This window comes from Diorhabda sublineata, chromosome 2 (assembly GCF_026230105.1).
Source record: "Diorhabda sublineata isolate icDioSubl1.1 chromosome 2, icDioSubl1.1, whole genome shotgun sequence".
Lineage (NCBI taxonomy): Eukaryota > Metazoa > Arthropoda > Insecta > Coleoptera > Chrysomelidae > Diorhabda > Diorhabda sublineata.
In genome coordinates this window covers 31,549,968-31,574,685 of record NC_079475.1, presented here as the reverse complement: position 1 = coordinate 31,574,685, position 24,718 = coordinate 31,549,968, and the positions used below count along the sequence as shown (strand labels likewise).

Sequence of the window (24,718 nt, the reverse complement as noted above, 5' to 3'; positions counted from 1 at the left end):
TTTCATATCTCCAAGGGTATCCTTGTAAAAAATAGTTTATAGGGGTCTGCAACGGTCAAATTTCTTACAAAAAAATCAGTAACTCAACAAGTATGCATTTTTCGAAAAAAGATTTCAGGCAACAGTATACTAAAATGTTACGTAAATTTCAAAATTGTATAAATATATAGGATGTTCTATTTAAAATAACAAATTCGGCCCTGTTTAAAAATATTTTAGTTATATAGATCGTATCCGAAAACCCTAACTTTCATGATTTTACTAAAGTCTTTTGGCATATACAGATAGTTTGTCCCACTCATCGTGGGACACCCTGTATATCTTTCCTTGGTTGCTTTCCTTTTGACATCGATGTCCTCATAGCACAATCATCGATTTATTTGTATATTTCGTTCTGGAATTTGGAGTATGTTGAAATAAGTGTTCTACCGCTCTAACAAATTCACCTTGAGGTATGTCTGTGTTTCTCAAAATTGTCTAATTTCTCTTCAATGCATCTGTTCTATTCGCAATATATTTTCATAACAAGAAACTAAATACTTTATACGAGGGCTACTAAAAATTTTGAGATAAGAAATAAGAACAAATATTTATAATTGGATATGGTTTTGTTGTTCTGCGGGAATAAGAAGAAAACATTGGGTGCCAAACAAGAACTGTACGGCAGATCACACATCAATCAAATGTTTTTACTGTTCAAAAACGTTTCTGTTTCAACTGATATGTGACGATCTTGCCAATAAAATTTTAACAAAAATATATTTATTTTCTTCCTGATGAATCTTCTTGATTTTTGGTGTCCTCCGATAGAAAATAAGCTTTATAAAACCGGTGAAAATAGTTTCGACCTATTTTTTCAATTTGCGTTTTTGACAATTTGCATAATTATAACAGATTTACAACATGAAAGATTTATAGATAAAAAGAATCTAGAATTGTTAGAGTGGAAAAATGAGGGTAATTCTGAAACCAGACAGTACAATAGATGAAACTGTAAGAGGTGAAGTTAATGAAGAAATATATGTCTAAAAGTTATAAGTTTCATAAAAACACATAAAATACAAATAGCAAGGTATATCATGAGAAAAAAAACCATCGGAAACAATTAAACTAAAGAGTAGATCCCGATCTGGTTAAGGCAAAAATGTGAAGAGGCAATTAAAGGAGGTTCAAAGAGGATAGGAATGGATAAATGGAAACTAAAATATAAAAAAGAGTAGAGTAGCACATAGTATACTTTGAAAACATGTAAAGGATTATAGTAATTCTTTCACTGAACAAGTTGATCAACTAGCGGGATGATGTTATGGTGCTTTATAATTGAATAAATCAGACGAAATAAGAAAAAATATTCACTGTAGTGAAGCTGCACTACTGTATAAAAGCTCGATTATCGTAACTTTACCAGGCTGTGTATTGAGTAGAGAGTAATATATAGTCTCTTCTCACTTGTTCCTAAAATTGGTGACACATTATCAAATCGAATATATATCCTTAAGTAAGTTTAAGTAATTTAAAAGTTACTCTGTAGATATCACCGGAATTTTCGTGAAATGATATTTTTTATGACTTTACTAGAAATTGCTTTCTGCCAGGAGAAATTTCTCAATCTCCGCAAGTTTTATTTAATATAACTAAAAACTTTTGTGAACTATATATTTAGACTTTGTCACATTCCGTTTAAAAATATTTTCTTTTATTTCAAATTATTAGTCCTTAAAATCAACCACCTGTCATTATGAAACTGTTGAACCCAATGAAAATTATTTACTTCAAGCAATATCTATTCCATTTGAAATGTATTGCCATTGTGAAATAAAAAAAAAATGAAATGGAAACATGATATCAAATAGTACGACATTTGAATGTTTTGGAATAAACAGACTTTTTTTTTATTAATACAACTAATATTTGAAATCGACCAATTCGGCTTCTATTGATGTTTTTGTTGCTTTTGTTCAATATATTGAATTGGCCATTTGGTTAAAATTATATTCAATAAATAATTCTAGGTAGTTTAGGATTTCAATTATGATTGCCATTTGGTCTTATGATTCACTTTATTCACTTAGAAATTCATTTCATTTAATATTATCATGAGTAGTATGTAGCTAAATTATATTCACTCAAACAGTAATTCACTTGATGCATTCCAATTAGTTGAATGTTTTCGTTCCCTATGTTAATAAGTAATTTAAGCGGAAACATTAATGAAGTGGATGAGGCAGGGTATTTAATAACCAATGTGAGAAAATTGATAATAACGGAGCCATTGTCAATAATTTTATCTTCTCATCAAACTATTTTATTTTTATAACATTCTTTCCTTGGATATGTTGTAGGATTTTCTGTGAATCCCCAATCTCGCGATACAATTGATTCGAATTTTAAATTACCTAAACAAGAGAAATCATTTTCATTAAAATACTCAATTGAAATGGATGTATTATCTATTTCTACTCGTATATTGATAAAAAGCTCATGCTAGGCACAATAATTAATTAAAATAGCCACTATTGTGAAAATAATTATTTTTGGCACAAATACATACTTTTGATGCTTGTTATTAAGCTTTTTATATTTCACATTTAGTATTTATTATTCATGTTTTCTACTAAATTCAATTAATTTTCTTCTTACAACGGAAAAATATTTAACAATAAACAATATTATTAGGATATAATAAAGCTTTCATTTGAAAGAGAAATGATCTTCCATTTGCAAAAATATAGAATTTATTTGTGAACATGGTGCTGTTTTGAAAATTCAAATGGAATTATTACCAATATTATGTACCGGAAAATGTTTAATAAAATTTATATACAAAAGCAAGTTATACAGATACCAAACTTCAGCCCTTTTATAGGAATATCAATACTTATATCGGGATTTTGTTGAATTTGCTTAGAAAATTATTGCCTCATCTACAATTTGTTGTTTTCATCATCTGCTACTTTATGATTTTCTCAAAGCTTTATTATCTATATTTAAGAAATATTAATAACTTATGCGATTATGAGAATACTTGATTGTGTGGAAGATTTTATTATGAATTCACACTCCATACAAATATTGCAATGATTGAAATAGCCCTGGACGTTTCCTTCTGTCGACTCCTCAGAACACGTGCCGTATTTTCTTTAACAAGTACAGTTACATTATCATTAAATATTGTTCATTCAAATGTAGATTTCTCCTTAGGAAATAAAAAGGCGGCGGGGTCTTTTGATAGGGAAAGTATTGTCTTAGTAAACAACTTATGATTTGTCCTTCTACAGTTCATTAAGAACATGATAGTTTAATATTAGTTGATTATTTGATTTTCGGGACTGCATTGAAGGTGCCTTATAGAATATGACTAAAATCAATTTGCTTTGAACTTGCATCTAGACATTCGAGCTTTTTCCATTGTGATAAATGACGCCATGTTTCAGTATTATAAGCGTGAAATCACAACTTCATATGTTATCACCTTTTCCATAAGTTTGAGTGATTTGCAATGACATTCAAACTATCAATACAGACATATGTGCTAGCTTGATGTAGTTCAACGCTAACGTGCCCTTGACCATACTTGAGAAGCTTAAAATACTCAAAAATGCATACTTACAATAAACATTCACTGCTATACGTTTTTTTAGTAAATGAAAAAGCTTTATCAGAGAGCCATTTCGAGCTTATTAAGAAAACGGGGAAAGGAAGAAATAATGGAAGTTCCATTCAATGAACAATAGTCAAAAATGAAAAAAATCAATCAGACAGCCCCGGAATGGGAATCAAACTCATATCTGTTGGTTATAAAACACGTACCACACCCCACGCTTTTATAATAGTGGTATTAATTTTCTCATCAGTAATTTTGTTCTCATCCAAGAGTTTTTTGTATTTTCCTGTTTGATTATTTATAGAAGCGTGTTTTCAATTTTTTTAATCCATATAGTCTAGATTCAATTAATTGTTAATCATAAGTTTTGCCTTTCTCAATCTCAATTTGTCATACGTCTGTACCATCAGCTTAATATACTTTTATATCGGTATTACATGTATTTTAAAAACTTTTGCTGTTTATCCAATACCTTCTTGATAATCATTTCGGTATGATTAAACTGCAATGTGCTGAATCTTTTGTTATATACATAGTGATGAAACTATTTACTATAACCACTTTCGATCTCTGATGAACATATTTTAGTAACTGTGAGTTTTAAAGAAGTGGAAATTTGTACATATTTTTATTAAGAAATTACCATAATATTTGTACATATAATACTTTTCCACATTACACAGTAACTCCTTTAAATAATTCAAATAGTAAGTCGACTGTAATTCAAAAAGTTTTTAATTCTATTCGTATTGTTGTACATTTGTCTATAAAACATATCAGTGTATTCAGGGAAATAACTGTGACCGATAAAAGAATGAAAGAAAAAAATATTTTTTAAAAAGAAGTTTATTATTATAAAATGAACTGGAAAATTGAAAATAAACCAACTCTAGAACAAATAATTATATATTTTCAACTTTAAAACTTTACACCTCATTTATTAAATATTCTCGTTCTTTCATAGTCTCAATTTTATAAATAAAAGCGTGTTATATTATCCTTGCCGCTTGTGGACATGCTTTCATTAGAAATCTTCTTCTGTCGCTTCAATTTCGCCTCCTCTAAATATTGTTTTCATTTTGTAGTAGCGTAGTAGCATTTTTTATTCATGTTGCTCCCACGAGTATATCATAGGGATAGGAGCTTCAGTACAAAAGATTTCGCATTGTTATCCATCTAAGCAATCAAACATAATCCATATTCGTAACAAATATTTTTTCAAATTTGCTGGAGTTTCATATTCACGCCAACCAAGATACTCGTCAACGAGCCCTTACCCGATGACGATGGGGTTGCATCGTTTAAGTACGGAGTAAGGCCAGTTTCCAGCTTCATCATCAGACCCTAGATACCATATAGTATCAAAGTACTCGTCAAGGCGAATGAAATGAGCCCAAACTCGATGATGTTGGGTCGTTTGCTGATGGAGTTCCTATTACCACCTCTCAGCTCCATCATCAGATCAGCTCTATGTCATAATAATATTTTCATCTGACTTATACGTGCATGATAAATTACAGCTTAATCGGAAACCGGCATGTGAATCAAATTTAACTTGCAATATTTGATTACAGACAAGGGGACAGGTGACACTAAATAAAAGCTTCTGAAAATAACAACATTCACGTTAAAATTTTACTTTCAAAATATGATAGCTGCAAAAATATCCTACTTATTAATTTAGAAAACATTTTGTTAATATTCTGCCATATTCAATTTTTCTGCTAAATTGATTGATTTTATTAATCAAAATCGATGTAAATTATCTACCACAAACTAACCCATCTCCATTCAACAAACGTTGTAATTTTCATGTCTTATTAAAGTTATGAAATTTTTTTTCAGGTTAACGAGGAGATATCTTAATATCAGCACTCTTAACAGTGGAGCGGTGAAATAAAATGTGCCAAATATCTAGTGCTGGAATAGAAAACTCATAAAAACAGGCGTCAACATTAAAGTGTTTTGATTTAACATTCTAAAGTGCCGGGTTTATTCTTAAACACTACATTGTGATCATTAAATTTATTGAACTGAGTGAATTTAAAGAACTTAAAGACAATGCTTTCGTCCCTATCAACACTGGTGATTCTTCAGGCTTTTCTATTGCAAGGTGAGTATTTCAAACAGATTTGCATGTGATTCGTTCGTCGCGGTTAAAACTTATTTTACTTTTATGGGACATAAAACTGCTGTATAAGAGAGCTGCGCTCGTCGAACGAATACCTTGGGGTTTTGTTGAGAGAAATAGTAGCATTGCCCTACTCACAAGTGTATATCCTTTTATTTTGATTGTACTGTGTGATACTAGAGTCTGTAAAATTTCCTTTTACGGATAGAAAAAGTGCGGATGAGGTTTATTGCTGGAGTGGAAGAAAATACATAGATGTTGTATGCTCCGTTCGGATTTTAAAGTGGTTTCATAGGGCTTTAAGGTTTTTTCTAGCTAAAGAATATATCAACCATATTTTTTTGATTCTGAGATATAAATGTTTTGAATAAGGAAAAAAACAGAGAGAAAGTAATAAAATATTTAAGAGAAATAAATATTTGAGAATGCATCAAGACACGACAGTGATATCTCACAAGTTGAATAGGAAATTTTCAGAACGAGATAAAAAATCAATTTTGAATTGTATTATACAGAATATTTTTGTATATCTGTTTTCGACGTTTAAAATAAAATCGATGAACGTTGGATAGACAATTACATTCTCTAGTATAAATTACTTAGGAATAATAATTACGTAACTATGATTACTACATATAAATATTATGATAGAGAAAAATTTCTAAAGACTGGCTGTAGTCAACCTTCATTGTTATTCCTGAGAAACCAGATGCAAAGCACTGTGAATAGTACCCCCTAATAAGCTTGATAAATCACAAATCGAAGGTTTCCACCAAAATTATACAAAATCGAATATACGCAAAATGTGAAACATAAACATCTTTGAAATGTTGTGCTTTATCGATTTCTTCAAATTTCTTCAGGGCTTTCGATAATGTCAAATACGCACAACTTATCGAGGATCTTAAATATACTGGCATTGACGGAAAAGATCGTTATATACTGGAAACAAATAAAAGTAGGTAAATCGCTTAGTGGCTGTCAAGAGGTGTTTGCATTCTGTCGCATCTCCAACTCAGCATTTAATCTGAAGAAATATTTAGAAAAGTACTGGCGAAACTATCAGAAGGCATCAAAATCAACGAAGAAGCATTAGACATTAGAAATGCCGACGACAAAGTAATTATAGGAAATAACAATGAAGAGCTACAAAATATTATGCCAAAAATATACCCAACCAGTGAAAAATATGGACTCTCCTTGACTAAGTCAAAAACAAAACATATTATTATTAGCAAAAGTCAATATTCTCCAGTGCATCTAACGATAAACGGTCAAGACATAGATCGGGTAGGAACAAGCCATCAGAAACGGATAGAAAAAATTCTAGCTATGTTTAATAATATGATGAAACAATGGCTCGTACTTTAGAACTAAAATTAAGACTATATATATATATATATATATATATATATATATATATATATATATATATATATATATATATTCTGTTCTGTTTTATGGTGTAGAGGTTTGGACCACAACTAAGGCTACTTTAAAAGGACTGGTATTTATTTTGAAGATATCCTGGACGGAGCACATCACCAACATGGAAGTTATGCAGTAACTAGGTGGAGGAAAGTGGAGGAAGGCGTCTTTACAGTTAAAAAACGGAAACTGGAGTATTTTGGCCATATACTAAGATTTGACAAATACCGTATTTTGCAGTTTATTGTCCAAGGCAAGCTGGATAGTAAGAGGGACCAGGAAAAGACGGCATTCATGGCTGCACAAACTACGCTAGTGGTTTGGAGTATCATCTCTTTATCGCATTAAATAAAATAAGAAAAAGAATAATGGCCTTGTTAATATCCAAGGTTCGTAACGGATAAGACAATTGAAGAAAAAGGCGGTGTGAGTTATGGTCAATTTTCTTACTCTTGACGGCTCGCCAACACGAGACCATAAGATTGATTGCTAGCGAATTACTAGATGCTGACGTAGAGAAAGAGATAGAAAGAGAATGAAAGATACTTGATGGCTCTGATGTAGGAAACTTCACTCTACAGGTCTGGAATTGTGCTGGTTTCTAGAAGTTTTCAACTTGAGGGTAGTTTTAACTCTCTGTATGTGCGTGGAATTTATTTTGAAAATCTTCAACAAGATGACAAAGATGGCTTTCGGAGAGTGAAGGTGTGTTGTTTGCCATTTAGTTGACGGACGAGTTTATCAGGTTGCAGAAAATCGGTCGGTGTGTTTCAAGCGGCAGTTATCTTTATGTTCCTTAATTCTTGTGCTTATGGATATTCTTGTTGTGTCTATGTATAGTGTAGATTTCTGAGGCAGAAAGAAGGTACCTCTTCTCTTTATGTTTTCTTTTTACTGTAGTAATTCTGTCACTGCTGATTGACTTTGTTCGTTGGATCCGTTTTTCTCTAGCTTAATTCAATTCGTATTTCATTGGCACTTGAAATATTTTCAAGATGTTATAATCCTATGTAGAATGCTTATGTCGAATTCTTCTTGCTCTTTCGTCAGAATTTTGATGACACCGTATTTTCGACAGTCTGTGTTCTCATTAAATTAAATTATAAAAAAACAGTTTTCATCATAGCAGTTTAGAAAAGTTGCAATTTCGCAATTAACCGAAGAAATTATAGCGAGTAATATGACTACTTATAACAAAAATTACCTTGAGAAAAACTTGGAAATCATTTACAGAGTTGTAGGTCCACTGCTAGATGGCATTACTATGTTAACATATAACCATGCACACAAATAATATTATGCGGGTATGTTTTGATTAGGAAACTTATCTTTTTACATCATAAATTACCTGTGTCCTGTCAAAATACGTTGAACGGTGACTCTACTTATTGCTCTAATACTTAAATGCAGGTTTTCCTCTGAACGACCTTTTGCCACGTCTTCTAAATACAGGAAAATTTACATTTCCAGTCGTTATTAAACAGTGTATGAGTCGACGAAAAACTCTTCTACCGGGATGACGTCTTTGGGGATATTGTATGGCATATACCCTAGCAGCAACATTAGCATTTCTCATACATTCAAAGTAAATGCCTATCATATCAAATGCTTCTTCGTTTGTAAGAATCATCTTAGATATAAATTTAAGTGAATTTTATATCGAATTTAATGCACACAAATCGTAATGACACGTAAATGAAAAAATTACTAGGTTTAATTTGAAACAAGACATATCTTTTTGTTTTGTTTTTTCATAGCCCACTGTTTGTTTTTATATATTTCCATAACGCAGTTTCCCGGTGACTGCATAAGTAATATTGACATAATAATTGGAACTCTTATTAATAGAACAAAAAAAGACAATTTTGAGAAGTCAAAAAATGTTAAAATCCGTTCAGTCAACCAGGAGTAATTTATGTTTAAAGGAAAATGCTTAAAATTTACACATTTCTCAGGATATCTCGTGATACGAAAAAGATATCGATATGCGGTTTTCGCTATTCTGTTGCTAATGTGGTCTTTTTTTATATTCCTCAATTAAAATTGTACGTTTCCATTCAAAATTTTTCAAGGATAGCTAGATTTAAAAAATAAAAAAATAGAGCCCTCTAGCATAAACGTTACTCATTAGGTTGTTTCGAAATTATAACTTTTACATTGGTAGAAAGGAGCTCTCTTCAAAAGTTCCTGCTTTCCCCCACGTCTTATTTGACTAAAACTTTTAAAACCAAATATACGCTGAATTTTTTCAAGAATACGATAATCATAGTTTTAATGCATCTTAATTAGGCAAAATTTGTAAATTATTCATTTTATAATTGTTGGTATTTAATTACGCCCTCTAGCGGTGGACCTACAACTCTGTAAATAATTTCCAGGTTTTTCTCGAGATCACTTTTGTTAAAATTTTGTTTCCCAAAGCTGTACCATAAACGGTTCCCGAATATGGAAGGCAATTTCTAAAATACGGAAGGCTTCTTTAATACTGAAAAAATTAACATCCAGTGGTTGAATTTTATGTTCATGTTACGACTTCTAACTGTTAGTTGAGGTTTGCTAAAGCTCAATTAAAGATACTAAATATTGAATACATGATAGAGAGATAGCTATTCGACGTCTTTATTGCACAGGTTAATACATAAAACATTTTAGAAAGCTGTGGTGAATTTTGGCAAATACCCCTTTCTGTTTGACTGTTAATCCTGTCAGTTTTCCAATCTGGCTTCTAAATTTCACCCTGATATGCGTCTACATGTCAGCAGTTATCGCTTGTTACATTTGCTCCTCTGATTGAGAACATTTATATCTGCTTCTTGTTTTTTTAGATGCCATGTGAAAATGGAAATTTACAGAAAAATATTGATTTCAATATCAGGCAATGGGGTACATATGGGGAGAACTAGAGAACAAACATTTCTAATTAACTGATTTTGAGATTAAAAAATAACTGATGCACAAGAATTCTATTGAAATAAACAGAAATATACGTCATTAACTAACATACCATAGAGGAAAATTATATAGAAACTGAATAATATGTCAATTATTTATAGTACCACAAATTTTAACAAGTAAAATTACTGGTATCATGCCTGAAAAGTGTATTATTTGTGATTTGTTAATTTGACAAATTCAGCGAATGATGATTTTCCCAAAAGTTTGATTACCACTCAATCAGTAGATTCTGGTTACTAGTTCAGAAAAGAGATTGACATTAACAAACATTAGGGATCAATAAAACAGCAATTCAGAGTTAAAAACTGAAATCGAAGGCGAATAAAGTGAAAAATTTTGAGGTAATGATTTTTTAACTACGTCAAGGATTCATATACCCTGGAATCTTCGTATAGATTCTTCTATTGACATTATCCTATTATAATATTTCAATTCTGTGATTCCCTGGATTCATTTTACGATGATAAAATTGATGTATTTCAGATTTAAAGTTGAATTATTGACGTAGAAAACTAGATTTTATTTTTCGCTTATATAATTTCCATTCCATTTACAAGCAATTTTTTTGTTTATTAGAAGTATTGGCTTTTGGTTTTATAGAAATGAATGTGTATATCTATTAGACGTAAAAATAAAATGTACCTATTTGTTAATTAAAAATACCAAACACATTCGATATATGGAATGAATTCTATTCACGGTGTAACAAACTAAACATGAAATTAGTCAACTGTATTATCGTTATATAAAAACATTCACAACCATTATTATGAGTTATAAAGTATAAACTCTCGTTACGATTTATTTCCATATTTTTGTTTGCTCAATACACGGAGTGAGGACAATAATAATAGTTCTGGGAAAATGAGGAGAGGTATATAAGCCATTACAACCAGTGATGATAAGAATACATTGAAATTTGCTCGTCAACAAAAAGGACTAAACTAAAAACTAAATAAATAATATGTTAAATTAGGACTGTTTGACTAATGAATTTTCATATACGGAAGCAGTAAGTTGTTGTGAAATGATGATAGGAGTATCACATGCTTATAGAATCGGAAAAAATGTAACTAGGCTTGGGTACCACAGATACATTTAGAAGAACAAGAATCTGTTCAGTTGATAATATTACTAAGGGGGTTGTTTCATAATACGAGGTTTCCTATTTAAGTTTTGTAATAGACAAATAAAAACAAATGTTTATAATTGGACATGACTTTAATGTTTTTCAGAATATTTTCCATAGAAATTGATACACTTGCATGCGTTTGAATCAATTGTCGAAGCATTTTTCCCATTCCGATTGACGTATACCCAAAACATGTGATTTGAATGCAGTAACCGCTTCTTCAGACGTAGAAAAACGTTGACTTCTTAATTTATTTTTGATCTGCGGGAATAAGAAGAAATCATTAGGTGCCAAACAAGGACTCAACAGCGGATGACCTCTCAATTAGATGTTTTCATTGTTCAAAAACGTTTTTGTTTGAACTGATGTACGATTGGTTTCCCTGATTTTTACCAACACATCTGGCAAACAAATCCTGGTGTACCATTCAGAATTTACCGTTCTATCTTGCTCTGATTAAACTATGGCCACATATCCAGTTATTTAATTCAATTTATGAAACAGACGACCATGTGCTTTGAAGTGCTTCATACGTGAACAACTTTTGTTGGACTTGACTCGTCTTGGAAGACGTATACAGTTGATTGTTGTTTAGTTTAAGGTTGAAATTTATATATCCATGATTTATAGACGTCTTTTGAACCACCGCGATTGGATGTTTCCAATGATTCTTTGCATCAACAGGAGCTTTTATTTGAGCAATCGTCAAATTATATGGTATCCAAATATTGCCATATTGAATGGATGCAAATTAAAAAAAAATGCCTCAATCTTACGGAATTCACGTCAACAGTCATAGATAATCATCGATGCAACTTTATGCAAATAATTGCACAAATTCACCATTTTTGTACAAATGAATCGCATGCCAAGGCAGCAAGTAATCATCCGAATCTCATATCCGTGAAATACCAGAATAAATTCGGATATACTATTTACGTATACAACAAGAATTTAAAGAAGTATGGGTTGATACTAGTATCACAAGAAGTCGAGGAGCTGTTTTAGAATGTTTATCGACAGATTCTTAAAATAACTGATTTAGGAAGTAACAGTGGATTTTTTTGTGGAAAAGAGCATAAACTTCTAACATTGTAACCTTTGGAATTAGATACGTACTACGTACTGTAATGAAGTTAGAATGGATAAAGAAAAGAAAGAAGCTGCTTGAGAGAATCATATTTTTCAATCAAAAATGTTATTGATAGTAGTAGTAGTTGTTATCAATTCACTGGTGAAGATAGCCATTATCACAATACGAGTTTTGCTTTCATCAAATATAAAAAATAGGAGTTATGTATAGAACACAATAAAACATCCATTTCAATTATAATAAAATTAGAATATTATGAATAATCAGATTCTTCCATTACTAGCGCTTGATTTTGAGAGTTTTATTTGGCAATACTGTAGTTCACTTATTTCATTTTTAGTTTGTTGGATAAGTAGTAATTGACTTCTCTTATCGTAAATACCATTATGGTCGAATCAATTTATGTGTAGCTTACGTTAAAATAACGCAGATTTATAAAGAAGAATATATTATATCGAGTAATTTAGCTTTTTTTCGGTATAATGTTGGTTTGTCGTGAGGATAATCAATATTCTAAAAACAATAGTTGGAATTTTAATACTCAATCATAAATCATATCCAAGTACACTCTAATACAAAAGTGAGACCTACTTCTGTGATTTTGAAAGGAAATACATTCCCATCATTCTTTTCTTACAAACCATTTCAGATAATTTGACTCATTCCATTGAGTAGGAAGACTAATTAGGTTCATTATATATTTAGATAAATATAGAATTGTTTTACTCCTCATTTCACGGGGCAATTTTTGTAGAAATTTGTCATAAAAATAGTTCTCTTTATACTGGAACTAGAACGACAACTACTACACAATCAAAGTTGTTAAAACTAGCTTTCACGTTAGAGTAGTGCGATTGCAAATAAGCAGTTTATGGGAAACAGGATTCGAAATTTTAGACACAGATAGGTAAAATCAATTGTGAAACTCATTTCATGATTAAGAAAAACTTTCATTTGTTCCCTGATTCATTATAGTGCTTTATACTAGTATGTTTGTATGAAATGGAATAAAATCAATAATATCTATTTCTAACTTTGAAAACAATCAAATATATTGTTCGTAACCCTATGCATCAATTTGCATTCGAAAAGTGCAGTTCTTTATAGTTACTTGATAGTCTCAAATAATTAGCAAAACTCATATTATAGATTATTTATTTCAAAGTTAAGTGGGGTGTTTATGTTGATTATACTTTAAGTAGCGTATGCAGAGAGGGCAGAAAGGGTTCTGAGAGTGGAAGGGAATGAAATAAAAGACAGACATGCTGGATAAGCCTTTAATAGGACCCGAACCTCTCTATGGAATCGGCTAAAACACAATTGGAAGAATACTAGGAAAGAATTTAGTCTTGGAAAAAAATCAGTTGAACAATATTGTCGAGGTATTGCCACCTGAAAAACGCACAGTTTTTAGAACTACATATAGGGAGTATGAAACAGAAAAAGATAAACCTTGGCAACTAGAGTCTTATCACAATTTTCTAAAAGGGTTCAGATTACCAGCTTAGCTATAAACATTGAGCATTACTAGTGCTTCAGCATGAAAAGAAGATCTTCTGGGTCGCAGTGTATATATCGATATGTATATCCATATATAAGCACATAAATTGACGATATGTAGCATGTGCGCTCTTACATTTGGGCTCGACTTTTTATTTTTTTTTTGTTACTGAACTTATATCAATTATTATTGTGCCATCTTAAGATTCGGACGATCTCTGACAATTACCGTTATTGTACCATAAATAGAAGGATCCTACAGTCTAATGACAAATCCGACCGTTCTTCTTGAGGGAGTGTATTAGACACAATATGAGTGTTGATTTGTATACTTACTATACGAGTTTTTCAGTTTTTTAAAAAAACCTATAAAAAAAACATATAAACTTAGCAAGTAACACCCTGAAAAACCGCTTCGCTATTACGGAAATTATATTTGAATGTACGTGTACCACGAACGTATATATATAATATAATATATATATATATATATATATATATATATATATATATATATATATATATATATATATATATATATATATATATATATATATATATATATATATATGGAAAATTGCCCATTCTCCGACTTTGCGCCCGACCCCGATGTGCTTCGGATGAATCAACGATGATTTTTTGAACGGCAAATTAAGCGGCAATTATTGATGTGTTCAAATATAATTGCCGTACGTAGGGAAGCGATTTTTCAGGCGGTGGCTCGCTAACTTATGTGTTAAGATAGCGGACCATGGTTTTTTTATTAAGCTAATCAAAAGTCATTTTTGAAAAAATTGGTCCGCTAGGTTAACATACGTTCCAACTTATATTTGTAGCAAAGCAATTTTATGAGTTAAGTATTTGACTCACCCATTGCGTTTCATATATTAATATACTGTAATAAAATAATTGCCTCTGCGAATGACATGAATTAAAAGTTGATTTATTCTAATGACAAATAATACAGGCCAAATAAATTGTCTTGAAAATCTAATAACATATCTCAATGATAATGTTCCGGTTCCTAATATTTCTAAAAGAGGGTATTTCACCTGTTTTTGCATTCATTTCTGAGATCATAATAAATCTTGTTGGTCACATTTCTTATGTGTTGAACATTTGCGATAACTGAAAATGAAGTGTCTTAAGTTCGATGTACCTGTATCTCGGAACCATCAGGACGATTGCTATTTTTGTCTAAATAAGAATTGAGAAGCTTATTGCCTTTTTGCTAGACAAACGATAATAAAGACAATTCAAACTTTGGATGCATGATGAAGTGTTAAAAGTTCATTAGTGATTCTTGTAACAATATTAAAAAATATGATAGAATATCAACTAGAAGAATCAGAGAGAGCTTGTTAGGTGTTAAAGGTCACATATTCACTGTGAGAAAAACATCAGAAAATAGAGAAACAATATAGAAGTATATATATTGCTATTTTGTAAAAAGACAGAATCTCCAATCTGCAATTAGGCGCTAGGAAGGGAGGAGACTTTTATAGAGGGTATAGAAAATATATACAAATGAAGTAGAAATAACGGTCGAAATGCTAAAAGAATTAACGATATTCACGACAAAAATATTGAATTTACAAATGTCTTTGAGTAGACTCTGCTGAAGACTTAATTGTAGGTATTCACTAAAATAAATTATGTGCAATGAAAGATCTGTACGTGTGGAAAAGGGCTTCTTTAATTAGAAAACAAAAGCAATGAATAGTTAAGAGACGTGAAAACAAAAATATCAATACACGAAGAATAATTACAGTAAATGTGTGGAGTTGAATATTTGGGAATACTTGAGGAAAGAAGAATAACGAGATTATTGCACGCATTAAAAGTAAATTAAAGTAAAAAGTAAATAATTATTATGCAGTACAGAAAAGTCAAAGAAAACAAAAACTTCTAGAAACTTTCAAATCTATTTCAACATATAGGAGTGTAAGATGGGTTGTTACCATAGAGACGAAGACAAAATTACAAATGATTGGAATACAGTATTTACAAGAAGAATTAGGGATCCCAAGAAAGTAACATATTCAAAATAATTGTATAAGAGAACAGCTTCAGCTATAATTCCTGAAGAAAAAGCATCAATTGAAATGTATGTGCATTAAGTACTCTTGAAGAATAATGAAGGAAGAAAACTTTATGCAATAGTGGAAATCTTGAAAATGGGCAAAAGTAAAAGTGATGACCAGATATCAGGCTATTACAATAAAACATATGTATAGTGTTATGTAATATTGTTAAGAAATAAGCATATTAAATTGTCTTTGAGAATATATATTTTTTGGTGTATATATAGTAAAGAAAAAAATATAGTTGAAGTCAAAAGTTTACAGTGGGCCAATTTCTATGCACGCAAGTATATTTATAAATAAAATTGGGTGATAAATTATAAATGTATGTTAGTTGCGTGATAGATAAATTCTTGTATATTTGTCACGTTTAGTAATAAGAACAAAACGAGCTAGAAATGAAAATAATGAATGTATCATATTTTTCAAAAGTGATATGTCAAAAAAGGAGTCAATATGATTTATGCACTCAAAAATTACCTGGAAAATTGCAGGCATGAAAATATCATAATAAGAATTCACAGTATTATCTGAAACCACCCATTTTATTTTTCATATCACCAAAGATTATTGATCAAATAAATCTTCAACAGAAAGATTTAAATTATTTTCCTCATTGATATAGGACTGTTAAAATTATAGATCATCAGTTTGAACTTCCGTAAAAGTTTGATGTTTGAATATAAACTTTCTGGTGCATAATTATTACACGAACATAAGCCATAAATTTCCGAACATATAAATAGTGGATAAAATAGTTCATTAGACGGTTTTAAAAAACAGTTTGTAGAATTATTAACTAATTCAACTTAGATACCACCAGTCGATAATCATTATACTGATATGATATGTTATAGTTGAAAAAAGTTGATACAAGAACATTTCGTTAAGTATTTATTGTACACAATTCGAATTTTTTTCACGATATTTTATTCAAGTTCGTTCTGTTCTGTTTGTTTCCTAAGAAATTTGTTGCACAATGTTTCTATTATGTTCATTACAGGATATGTCTTACTAACACGAGGTTGTCGTCACAATTAACATAAATTTGATAATATATGAAGAGCATTAAATCGTCTGTAGCCGTATGCTCAATTTTCTCCTCTCAATAGCTGAGAGGAGAAAATTGAGAAACTATAATTCTCCAAATATGGTATATATAAAATAAATTAAATGAATTGTATTACAATCTACATTGACAAAACTTGTTAATAAATAATCTTAGATTTGATAAACATAACTTTAGTTTAATAAGGAATCCACGAACAAGAGTTTAGGTTAGACATCTGCAATTGATTAGATTTTCAAATAATCAATGAACCGTACAACAATAATGTTCACCTCAATACTCAAGTCAATTCAAACATATCTTTCTCCATTGAATATACATACTTGTTTATCTTAATTAATACATCATTCCATTCTCTATGATGATATTTCTTGCACCCTTTTGTAGTTAGTACCCCTCTTCAGCGTATTTCACAGTTCTGAACAATGCTAATGTTTGGCCTTTGATTTTATTTCCACTTGAATTCCGTTGCTTTCTTTGGCTCTGAGACATATGGAGTTGAGGCAAGTTCTCATTAGACTTTCACTCACACTTCTCACTGCCTTGGGGCTGAGGTCTGTTAAAGCTTAAAAGTTCTCAATAATTTGGAATACTAATAGAAAATTCAATTCTTGACTGTTTGCATTTCTTTGTACCACTCCTTTTCTTGGAGATACTACATCGAGTAATTTGAGGTTGTAATAGTTTAAATCAAATTTTCAAACAATTTTTCTTGCTGCCTCTGGGCTAAGGTTTGTTCAGTTTCCCAATAACTTCAATTTTGTTGTTAATATTATTCATTTCTTTGTCATACTCTTTTCCTTTCTAAAACTGCATTGAGTAATTGAATAATGTGAAAATATGATAGCTCTCATTAACTTTCTCATAAACTGTGAATTCAAATATAATGGTTTGAATTTTAAAGAAAGAATGTAATGATTAGTTTTCCATACCAATCACTCTATTTCGACTGAACACAATGTTATCTCTTTCTGTTGACATATTACTGCTGTTTGATCATACGAGTATATATCAATTTTGCTTATTAATTAATCATTTATTGATTAGGTTTTTTTTTCTAAACCGTCACCCTACTATATTGTGATTTCTATCGCAGCAATACTTTCGTTTCAAGAATATTTGAATATATACTTCTGTATTGTCCTTCCTTAGAATGACTAAAGTATTTTAATCAATTTTTGTCATGAAATTTTCGGTCAAAAGGACTCTTCTGCATAATTTTTGATCATATCATCAACTGTAGTCATCAGTTGACAGGTTACGATGTTTTGTATAAGTACTTTTATTTATTAGATAGTCAGTTAATTTGTTTATTGAAAAAATCTGAATATATAAAAATTCAGTGTCAACTGATATTCATGAAAGTTGCCATATATATATATATATATATATATATATATATATATATATATATATATATATATATATATATATATATATAATTTGGTCCAACTTAAATGATATGATAGTTATTATTTAAATTAATGGTCTCAATAATTAATAATTATTAATAAACTGATCATCAACGTTGCTTGTTGTTAGTTGTACGATTAGTTTAGTTTACAGAGTAAATTTTTTCCTTTGCACTTCATAGATGGCGCCACACTTTGATGTGATATATTTTCTTAGACTACACACTATACCTACATGTCTTATTCTGCCTATACCACTTAACGTCGCTTCTTTCAAATCATTCTTCATTTTGTCTTTGTTGCGTACATTCATATAGATTCATATAGAGAACAAAACTGAGAAAATCATCGAACCAACCACGCAGTAACATGTGGATCATTTGTTTGTCTTGCATTTAATTATGAACTAGACATCAATTACTCGGCTGATTCCAAAGTTACTATTGGTGCGCATCAGTAAAAGTTGTATTGTCAGCATTCCCTACTCCACCTCAACCTTTGAAACCCCTCTTTCTGGCATTTCAAATGAATCAAAATTATTTTTGCATGAGACACGAAAATTTAATACTTGCTTCCAAATGACGTCGTTTGGAGCATCCTAAGTTTGTGATTTGTCTTCTGATTGTCGTAATTTTGAGACAACATTCAAAATTTAAGGCCAGGTATATCATAAAATGAATGCCAAATGAAGATCCAAAATTTCTTCAGATCTATTTTATGGGCAATTGTGAAGAACGTGTAACAACTCGATGCCAGTATAATTTCATTGAACAAGCAGAAGAGAGAGCAATTGTATTGTCATTGGAATTATTCCAAATCAAATCACTCAGCCACAGTAACGCGTGGCCGGGTCTGCTAGTTATAATATATGAATTTTACGATTCAAAGTCTTGAATTTCTTCATAAGTAGTTGAATTTTTTTGTCAATCTTCCCACAAACAAGTGGAGGGAAAAGGTAGAACATATACGTTAAGCACGTATATAATAATTATAAAAATTAGTTTCAACTCAAAATATGAGAATCTATTACTAAAGTGTAGTTTATTTAATATCCATTTCTTTTTCAAAAGAAAACGTACTAATGTTGCATTAATTTGACTTTCAATCTTTTATCATTTTGGGAGAGTTGCATTCATAAAAGAAGAGTTTATAATATTCACATTAGCAATCAACTTCCGCAGCAACAGATATTGAAAAGAATGTGATATATTTTGTATTGTCTCCTAGTGAGAGTACAATGAGATATTCAATTAAACTTCTATAGTGTAATAAAGTCGTCGAGAAATCTTTAATATTCAAGGGAGGATTCGTTCTTAGATATTTATTTAAAAAACTGCATGAAAACAAACTGAACATCAGGAAGGAAACATTGATTAAGTGTGACTTAACTTTCTCTTTGAAAGTTTATGGTTTTTAGGAAAAGAGATGAGTGAAGGAATTGTTTCCACGGAATCTCAGAATATAAATGAATATTACTTCATTTACTGCCTGCAATCAACTTGTTTCCTTCACCATTTCAGTAAACATAAATCAATGAACAATTAGTAGCTCTGGAAACAAAATTTTCATAGGACAAATTATAACTTTGAAATTTAGGAGTCACCCGGGGCAAGCTCATCATTAAAAGTAAAAGCACAAGTAACTGTGGGAAACTTCGCAAATGAACCAAGGGATGTTGCAAGTCTCACTGATTAGGTGGTCCTGTAGTTTATAATTAATTTTGCACTAACTTTGGTTCTTCAACAAAATAAGAGAACGTACATATAATCATGAAAAGCAGTAGTTAATTCCGGAAAATTTGAAGATACAAAATATATGTGAAAGGTCTCTGTCCCAATTAGAGGAAAAAATAACTTTCGTATTTGTATCCAGCACCCTCTAAAACATAAAGGTAAGTGGTTTTTAGCGACTAGGTCGAGGTTGTTCGATTATTCATTTCCTAAAAGACTCGACGTTTTGAGAGTGTTCCACTCTTAGCCAGTACAATATCAGCGGATTCCAAAAAGCAATAAACTATACTTCCATGGCCAGTGCTTCTCAAGATATGGATCAAATAAATATAGGTTGCTCCACAAATGACCAGTTTATTTTCTTAACGTGATCTATTGTAAGAAGTAATGGATTTGTGATTATTCAAATTTTTATTTCTGTAAAAATTAATTGGGATAAAAATATTAAATTATTAATCTCTATATCTTTGGAATTGTTAACTATATAATATATAGTGTATATTATATATTTTTTTTTTTGGAAAGAGGTGAGTTTTGGTTTATTGTGTACTGAATCCAATACAAGAGTTGTTATAAACAATGATGAGAATTATTAGTCAATTATACAGGTCGGGCTACAGAAAACAGTCCTCATGTACACAAGACATTCGATCAAATTTACCCTTATCACGCTGAAAGATTTGAACGGCAATAAAAACACTGATGTGTTGGAAGGAAACTATTGAAAGTTAGTACAATATATTAAGATTAATATTTGTATGTAGCGGTCTGTTGGGATATGTATCAAAAATTACAAGAGAAATTAAATTTTTATCGAGACTTTAATTACTCAAAACACGACATACCTTAGCATTTGAAAAAGTGATGTTTGGTAGAGTTGCAGCAATGAGTTTGAAATCATATTTACGTAATAAATTCGCAAAGTTCTGTATTTTCGGGCAAGTAGACAAGATTCTAAGCCAAGCCGCAGGCGACTCCTGGAAGTCAGCGAATGCGTAAAAACAGTTACCGGTTGTGTTAAATACAATATTTTTTTGGCAACCGTGTGGGTTAGTTGTTAACATCAATGGAAAAATAAAATAAACAATTTATCAATAATTTGTTGTGTGAGGTATGGAACAGCCGTAATGACAAATATTGTCTGTATAATATCAATGTTCCTTGCCCAATTACAACAAATTTTAGTGCTTCCCTTCTACATGCATCCGCTAACCCCACCTTGTTACTTCTACTTTTACTTTTTTCTCACAATTGGGCTTTTTTATTAAATTACCTTTATTGTCGTAATCCCTAATAACTTTGTTGATTTGTTTTCTGCGAAGGACTTCTGTTTTATTTGCTTCATATTCAACGTTCTTCCTTTCAAGAAATGCGATAACCTTTGTAAATGTGGCTATGTTTATATCATTTTTAATTAAGATGTGTATTTCAGCACCGAGTAGATGCTTTACAGAGTAGAAGTTTTATCGGTTTCTGAATTTTTGTGACAAATAAGTCAAAATTACGTCCACTGTAAAGGTAAAGGTTTGCATATCTTTAGATCCATCCATTTTGCGAATAAACTATGAATACTTCCGTACCTTAGCTTTGATTTTTCGGGTAGTAATTGTGTTGTAGCAGCAGCTACGATATTAGTAATTTCATCAAACATATTTTTAACCTCGTTTTTATTGCTGCATTCCATTATTTATCACAATAATAGCAACCGGAAACCATTCAAACTTTCAACAAGAAATTACTTATTTATCAATTTGTCAAATTAGGAAGTTATTTAGGTATTTAATTGCTATAGTAATGATGAACTGTATTCTTCTGATGCCTACCAAGATTTTCATATTAATACATACCATGAGAATAACGTATTTCACTTTCCTATTCCGGAAAGTACATACTTCCTGGACTTGGCCGAAAAAGCTTCTCTTCTCTTCTCAAAGAAGAAGCGTCCGAATAATAGGTTCTTTCCGGAAGGTTGCCGAAAAACAAATTTTTCTGTGTGGAAATAAAATCACATTTACTATCCGTGATTTGCGTTAATGCTCCAACTAGTTTATTTATCAGTGTTACCACCCAATTATAGATGCTACAATTTTCCTAGTATAATTTCAAACAACATTTTAATTCGAAATAGAGAATAGGCGCAAAATAGGAAAAATTTTGTATTAAACCTGTTTTATAAAACAATTTTTTTTCACTCATCGCATTTTAAGCCCTGTGTAATGAATAATTGCTTTTGTTATCTAGCAAGTAAAGTGTTTGCAACTTAAGAACGGTATAGGGAACAATTTTGAAGTATGATACGAAACGTATAGTTTTATTCAATTTATTGACAATAAGCAGTGTGGTTTTTTAAGTGATAAAGTAATTGATCTTCGAATTTAGTCAAAGCATATTTAAAAACCTTATTGTGAAATAAAGGAACAACAATTTGAATTTGAAAAATCGTATATAATATTTCTTAAACTACTCTAGGGAAGGTGGGTGTGTCTGAAAACAATTTTAGGTTTTAACCGTAATAGTTGAAAAATACTACTGTATTAGAAAGTACACAATCTATACAACATGTGTTTTGAGTTTGAAGATGCCATGTTGCTCAATATTTGTTTGGCTGCCATCAATATTGAACGTTGTCAGTGAAGTTGTTAAGATGGAAAAAATTCGTCATCGAAATGTCATATAATACTTTTATACTTTTTATACTTTAAGGCATTACTCCCATCAATATAAAAGCTGAACTAGATTCTACTCTGGATCAGACAGCTCCTTCCTTATCAACAGTGAAATATTGAGTTAAAACGAAACCATACAACCTGCGAAGACCAGTATCGAAGTGGTCGACCAAATGAGGTTACGCATCAACTGAAAATTTGGACAAGAAAAAGCTGAGCGCAAAATGGGTACCGCCTTTGCACACAATAGACCATAAACAGCGCGGTGAAGATGTTTGCATCGAGTGTTTGGCAATGTTCAACAGAAATAAAGCCAGATTTTTGCGCCGTTTCATAACCATAGGTGAAACGTGTGTCCATTACTTCACACCCGAAGTAAAAGAATAATCATAACAATGAACTGAAAAAGTAGAACCAGTTCCAAAGAAGGCAAAGACCATTCCATCTGCAGGTAAGGTCATAACTTCGGTTTTTGGGTTGCGCGTGGGATAATATTTATTGACTATCTTGAAAAAAGATGCAAGTATTATATGAAATTATTGCAACGAGCGAAGAAATCAAGCAACAACGGCCGTATTGGGCTAAAATGAATGTGTTTTTTCATCAAGAAAATACACCAGCTGACAACTCCGTTACTGCTATGGTCAAAATTAATGAATTTAGGTTTAAATGGCTACCTCATGCACCCTATCAGCTAGATTCAGCCAACTCGGATTATTTTTTATTCTCAGACTTTAAAAAATGGTTTTTGAGGAGCTTGACGATTCTTATTATCAAAAGGGTATAGAACTTATTGAACATCGCTGGAAAAAGTGTATGAAGCTAAAAGGACATTACGTTGAAATATTTTTTCCAAAATTTGTGTGATTTCTTTCTTGGACCAAATATATCACCGTTTGTTAACTAGAGGCTCTACAAATACAGTTCACTCACCCTGTATATGGGTATATTATTTCCAATGCACCATTTCGTATTCGAAATATTAGAAACTCATTCGATATCTGATAATATTCATCTTCAAATCGGATTGGTTCCAAAAATATTCAGCAGTCTATCTGGTTCCTAAAACAAGAAGATTCAGTCACGTAAGCTGAAAATCTCTAATGCTACATAACCGACTAGTTTGTTGTGAATTTATGAAACTAATTCTAATTAAAAAAATTTTCCGTCTAATCGGATTAACAGCTTATTCGAATCATTATTTCAAGGCTTTTGTTACTCAACATAATTCATGTTACAAATAACGTATGTATATTTTCAATTCTAATCTTAACAAAAAATCAATAATTTGTGTAATGTAGGACACAATAAGGTAATTTATTGTTTCTTCTCACTTCACAAATACAAGATTATCTTTCCCTAAGTTCATGACGTTAACTTTTTCTTTCTTGGCAAGATTTATTTGCTAGCAGGTTTTCCCTAGGGCGCGGAGGGTGTGAAAACCGTATTTATAGAGCATTAAAGTGTCAAAGCTTATATTAAAATTCGTTTTGTATGAAATTAGTGACCCATTTCTCTTACAACAGAAAGTAGTACTCGACAGTTGGAGATATGCCAATTGAGTAAAAAGAGATGTAGATTTTTAAACTTTACATTTTATTTCCATTTGGATTCACCTGAAAGTCGTAGATCACAAATTTGCCAAAATGGCTTTTCAACCGTTTCGTCATAAATAACTGTGGATGAATCGATGTATAAACAAAAATGTGATATACAGCAATTATGTACATTATACCTATTTTGCAGTGCAATCTGACGAAAGAACGATTAGTTTTGGTCATATTTCTAACGTCATCTATCAAAATTTCACATAAATCAGATGCTGAGATTAGATACTGAAAATTTCGAATGTTAACTAAAGATTGTTTTTTACGTGAAAACATAATAAAAGAAACTGAAATAAAGTTACGTAAA

At 30.9% G+C, this 24,718-nt stretch overlaps 1 protein-coding gene across 1 annotated transcript in view; it reads left to right on the top strand.

Annotated features, from left to right (window-relative positions):
* The window catches only part of LOC130452850 (limbic system-associated membrane protein-like), a 1,112,215-nt gene that overhangs the window by 43,811 nt on the left and 1,043,686 nt on the right, over positions 1-24,718 (top strand). The window contains exon 2 of the mRNA XM_056792329.1: positions 5,450-5,717. Coding sequence (XP_056648307.1) covers positions 5,666-5,717 — 52 coding nt within the window. The 5' untranslated portion in view covers positions 5,450-5,665. The remainder of the gene's footprint in view (positions 1-5,449; positions 5,718-24,718) is intronic.